Below are 6000 nucleotides of genomic sequence, written 5' to 3'. Positions count from 1 at the left end.
TAACAGTGAAATGTTTGGTCATGAATATAAAACAGTCAGATATGTCAAGATCAGATGTTTTAAATGTTTACAGACTTCAGATAACCTATATGGAAATATGTCCAAACCCCGACTTTTGCCTGATTCCTGATTCCAGACAAATAAGGGAATGTTGGAATACAACAGTGCATACAGTGCATTCACACAGACTCCTCACTCCCCCTAATTCCTCTCTCCTCTCCTCTCCTCTCCAGAAACAGGAATAGTGAAAGAGAGAGGGGTAGAATGGAGTGAGAGGAAGATAAGGAGATTGAGGGCCGACAGCTGGTAGAGTAAGAGTGAGGAGTAAAAGGGGTGTATACTATGAATGACAATGTTAAGGCAGATATCTGAATGATCACTACCATTACACTGAGAAAGACTGTAATAAGGAAGAAGTGTAATAAGGAAGGAGTGTAATAAGGAATGAGTGTAATAAGGAAGGAGTGTAGTAAGGAAGGAGTGTAATAAGGAAGGAATGTAATAAGGAAGGAGTGTAATAAGGAAGGAATGTAATAAGGACGGAGTGAAATAAGGAAGGAATGTAATAAGGAAGGAATGTAATAAGGAAGGAGTGTAATAAGGACGGAGTGTAATAAGGAAGGAGTGTAATAAGGAAGGAGTGTAATAAGGAAGAAGTGTAATAAGGAAGGAGTGTAATAAGGAAGGAGTGTAATAAGGACGGAGTGTAATAAGGACGGAGTGTAATAAGGAAGGAGTGTAATAAGGAAGGAATGTAATAAGGAAGGAGTGTAATAAGGAAGGAGTGTAATAAGGAAGAAGTGTAATAAGGAAGGAGTGTAATAAGGACGGAGTGTAATAAGGAAGGAGTGTAATAAGGAAGGAGTGTAATAAGGACGGAGTGTAATAAGGAAGGAGTGTAATAAGGAAGGAGTGTAATGAGGAAGGAGTGTAATAAGGAAGGTGTGTGTGTGTGTGTGTGTGTGTGTGTGTGTGTGTGTGTGTGTGTGTGTGTGTATGTGTGTGTGCGTGCGTGCGTGCATGTGTGAGTGTGTGTGCGTGCGTGCTTGTGTGCATGGGTCTGTAATGAGAGCTCTGTTGTGTTCAGCCAGGGAACAGGTGCAGAGTGGGAGTTAGAGTCATTAGACCTCTGGGAGGACAGCTGCCTCTCTATGGACCATGATCCTCTCTGTCTGTTCCTAACTTAAACATCCTTTACAATCAAAGAATCCATGCCGATGGATACACACTATCTGTCAACCGCTTGCTTGCTCTCTCTCTCTCGCTCTCTCTCTCTCTCTCTCACTCCCTCTCTCTCTCTCCCCTGTTCTCTCTCTCCCCTGTTCTCTGTCTCTGTCTCTGTCTCTGTCTCTGTCTCTGTCTCTGTCTCTGTCTCTGTCTCTGTCTCTCTCTCTCTCTCTCTCTCTCTCTCTCTCTCTCTCTCTCCTCTCTCTCTCTCTCTCTCTGTCTCTCTCTCTCTCTCTCTCTCTCTCTCTCTCTCTCTCTCTCTCTCTCTCTCTCTCTCTCTCTCTCTCTCTCTCTCTCTCTCTCTCTCTCTGTCTCTCTCTTTCTCTCTCTCTCTCTCTCTCTCTCTCTCTCTCTCTCTCTCTCTCTCTCTCTCTCTCTCTCTCTCTCTCTCTCTCTCTCTCTCTCTCTCTCTCTCTCTGAACTTATGAAGCAAGTGGTCGGTCCTCTTTTGAGATGCGGTCGTATTTCCTGCTTATTCCACTTACCCTGCACATACTGTGTAATGGAATCAACATACCAATATGTGAAGGACTGCAATTAGAAGAGTGATTTCAGTGGCTGTGAGGTTACACATGTATTTCAAACATCAGCGAAACATCCTATCACAACTGTAACTCTGCTAAGCCTGAACCGTATCACATCTCTTCATTGAATACCAATCACACAGCTAGAGATTAATAATAATATTAATGCTGTCAGGGTGACATTTTCATCACACACATACACACACACACACACACACACACATACACACACAAACACACATACACAACACTTTCATCATATTCACAAGATTCAGTGAGCAAAATAACTGTAACGTTTCAAATAGATGGGAATTAAATCCGATCCATGTGATTGGAGATGATCAGATTCAGAGAAATTAAGGTCTCCTTGAAGAAAATGGAAAGAGAAAAAAAGCAAAACAAAGGAAAGTGGACTCCAAAGAGGTGTACATTTGTTCACTGTTACAGTTTTATAAACAGAATAAGGAGTGTTGACAATATCTGTCACAGGCTACACACAAACACACAGCTTGGAGAAAGAACAGACTGTAACAGCAGAATCTTCTGGAGAAGAGAACACACTAATAACAGGGCTTCAGACAGATGAGAGAGAAGAGGGGGAGAAGGGAGAGAGAGGAAGGAAGAGAAGGAGAGAGGGGGGATACAAGAGATACAATGGAGATAAAGGAGAGAAGGAACGTGACAAGTGAGAGTACAATTTTTAAACAAAAAGCTAATAAAGAGTGAGAAATAGGGGACAGAGGGGAAAAGACAGAGAGAGAAGGAGAGGAAATAAGAGAGAGAAACTAAAGAGTCTGGATAAACTTTGGCTCTGGTCCATGTTAATGCTGCAGGAGAAGGGTAGTAGAGGGAAGAAGTGGAGGAGGACAGGGAGTGAGGGAGGAGAGGAGATGAGAGGTGGTCAGCTGCGCTGTGCGGTGCAGTGCGACGCGTGGGGAGGCAGTATTTCTTGGAGCAGAGCGGGGAAGAGGCTGACCCTGAGATACACACAGCAGGCTGCACTTCAGCTGTCAGAGAGAGAGATAGAGAAAGGGGAGCGAGAGAGAGAGAGAGAGAGAGGGAGAGAGAGAAAGAGAGAGAGAGAGAGAGAGAGAGAGAGAGAGAGGGGGGTTTCTTCTCATTAGCAGGGGTCAAAAGTCAGCCTTGAGAAGGAAAATGAGTGAATGAATGAATGGCACACACACACACTCTGGTATGTATCCTCTGCTCTGAGCAGTGGAAGCAGTACACACTAGTAAGCACAGTTGTTTGGATCCTCCCTGCCTGATCAGAGAGGAGAGAGAGAGAGCGCAAGAGAGACATCACAAGAGAGAGAGAGAGAGAGAGAGAGAGAGAGAGAGAGAGAGAGAGAGAGAGAGAGAGAGAGAGAGAGAGAGAGAGAGAGAGAGAGAGAGAGAGAGAGTGTCTCCCTCTCCCCCCTGCCTCTCCTGCTTCTCCTGGGCTTGTGGCCAGACACTTCCTCCATTGGATCCTGAAAGAACACAAGTTGAGGATACCACATTGCTGCCTTAGACAGAAGGACAGAACATACAGCAGCACTTTGGAAGGAATAGCAGCAGTATTTATTTTCCTTCATTTGTTCAGACAGAAAGACGATACAATATCCCTGCCAGGCAGCCACGAGAACGACAGTCAGTCGGACAGACGGACAGAGAGCAGCAGTGGTCATGCAGCTGGGGCTGTAACAGCTGGAGTACTCTCTCTCGCCTGAAACAATTGATTTTAGGAGCGACGTTCGTCACTCTCCCTCATTTATTGAATCATAGTCCTGTAGGATCTCCCCTCATAAAGATGGACACAAGACTGCAGTAGTCCTTACAGACTGACACAGAACAGTAGGAGGTTTAGGAGCGCTCCACTCTGAGATCAGTAGAAGGAAACCGTGGATTCTTCCCTCTCGGAGGGCTGAGAGACCTGTGAAACCTGTGGTCAGAGACTGGATTACTGCCTTTGGAGGATAGTTTTATGATATACTGTATATCTGATTAACATAACAGATTCTGGTCATAGAGCCTGGACTCTCTCTGGTGGATATTTCCTACTCTCCCTTGGACTTAAGTGGTGATTCACGCTGGGTTGGCTTACTCCCTGCTCGGGTGTGTGTGTGTGTGTGTGTGTGTGTGTCTGTCAGGATGGAATGTGTAAAGAGTGTGTCTCTGATTCTGTGTGTTTCCTGTTGAGCTCAGCACACTCAGCCCAGAGCGTCTATCCCAGGATACGACTCTCCCCATAAAGGTAGGAATCCGGCACGTTAGTATGTGTGTGTGTTGGCTAAGCGACATCATTAATTACATGATCATGCACAGCGTTCTCTATAGTCCTAACTGGTCAAAGTATGCTTTAAGGAACCTAACATTCTTGTTCCAGCAATGTTAAGGCAGGTGTGTCAGTGACAATATAGAATGTTTACTAATAGACACCTCTGCACAACCCCGTAACATTCTGACAGTTTATTTACAACATACAGTGGGGAAAAAAAGTATTTAGTCAGCCACCAATTGTGCAAGTTCTCCACTTAAAAATATGAGAGAGGCCTGTAATTTTCATCATAGGTACACGTCAACTATGACAGACAAATTGAGAAAAAAAAATACAGAAAATCACTTTGTAGGATTTTTAATGAATTTATTTGCAAATTATGGTGGAAAATAAGTATTTTGGTCACCTACAAAACAAGCAAGATTTCTGTCTCTCACAGACCTGTAACTTATTATTTAGAGGCTCCTCTGTCCTCCACTCGTTACCTGTATTAATGGCACCTGTTTGAACTAGTATTAAAGACACCTGTCCACAACCTCAAACAGTCACACTCCAAACTCCACTATGGCCAAGACCAAAGAGCTGTCAAAGGACACCAGAAACAAAATTGTAGACCTGCACCAGGCTGGAAGACTGAATCTGCAATAGGTAAGCAGCTTGGTTTGAAGAAATCAACTGTGGGAGCAATTATTAGGAAATGGAAGACATAACAGACCACTGATAATCTCCCTCGATCTGGGGCTCCACGCAAGATCTCACCCCGTGGGGTCAAAATGATCACTAGAACGGTGAGCAAAAATCCCAGAACCACAAGGGAGGACCTAGTGAATGACCTGCAGAGAGCTGGGACCAAAGTAACAAAGCCTACCATCAGTAACACACTACGCCGCCAGGGACTCAAATCCTGCAGTGCAAGACGTGTCCCCCTTCTTAATGTCCAGGTCCGTCTGAAGTTTGCTAGAGTGCATTTGGATGATCCAGAAGAGGATTGGGAGACTGTCATATGGTCAGATGAAACAAAAATATTACTTTTTGGTAAAAACTCAACTCATCGTGTTTGGAGGACAAAGATTGCTGAGTTGCATCCAAATAACACCATACCTACTCTGAAGCATAGGGGTGGAAACATCATGCTTTGGGGCTGTTTTTCTGCAAAGGGACCGATCCGTGTAAAGGAAAGAAAGAATGGGGCCATGTATCGTGAGATTTTGAGTGAAAACCTCCTTCCATCAGCAAGGGCATTGAAGATGAAACGTGGCTGGGTCTTTCAGCATGACAATGATCCCAAACACACCGCCCGGGCAACGAAGGAGTGGCTTCGTAAGAAGCATTTCAAGGTCCTGGAGTGGCTTAGCCAGTCTCCAGATCTCAACCCCATAGAAAATCTTTGGAGGGAGTTGAAAGTCCGTGTTGCCCAGCGACAGCCCCAAAACATCACTGCTCTGGAGGAGATCTGCATGGAGGAATGGGCCAAAATACCAGCAACAGTGTGTGAAAACCTTGTGAAGACTTACAGAAAACGTTTGACCTGTGTCATTGCCAACAAAGGGTATATAACAAAGTATTGAGAAACTTTTGTTATTGACCAAATACATATTTTCCACCATAATTTGCAAATAAATTCATTAAAAATCCTACAATGTGATTTTCTTGATTTTTTCTTCTCATTTTGTCTGTCATAGTTGACGTGTACCTATGATGAAAATTACAGGCCTCTCTCATCTTTTTAAGTGGGAGAACTTGCACAATTGGTGGCTGACTAAATACTTTTTTCCCCCACTGTACAGTATACCCATTTGACATATACAGTGCCTTGCATAAGTATTCATCCCCCTTGGCGTTTTCCCTATTTTGTTGCATTACAACCTGTAATTTAAGTGGATTTATATTTGGATTTCAGGTAATGGACATTCACAAAATAGTCCAAATTGGTGAAGAGAAATGAAAAAAATTACTTGTTTCAAGAAAAAATTGAAAATAAATAACGGAA

General features: G+C 43.7%; 1 protein-coding gene across 1 annotated transcript in view; it reads left to right on the top strand.

The window, feature by feature from the left end:
- Positions 1-3883: 3883 nt before the first annotated feature.
- LOC311134754 (semaphorin-3E-like) overlaps positions 3884-6000 on the top strand; it is a gene marked incomplete at both ends in the record, with an annotated part of 57520 nt that continues 55403 nt past the window's right edge. Inside the window, 3 exon segments of the mRNA XM_084168534.1 lie at positions 3884-3914; positions 3917-3978; positions 3980-3986. Of these exon segments, the coding sequence (XP_084024660.1) occupies positions 3884-3914; positions 3917-3978; positions 3980-3986 (100 nt within the window).

This window comes from Coregonus lavaretus (assembly GCF_964263955.1).
Source record: "Coregonus lavaretus genome assembly, chromosome: 9".
NCBI lineage: Eukaryota > Metazoa > Chordata > Actinopteri > Salmoniformes > Salmonidae > Coregonus > Coregonus lavaretus.
This window is presented reverse-complemented; position numbering and strand designations above follow the sequence as displayed.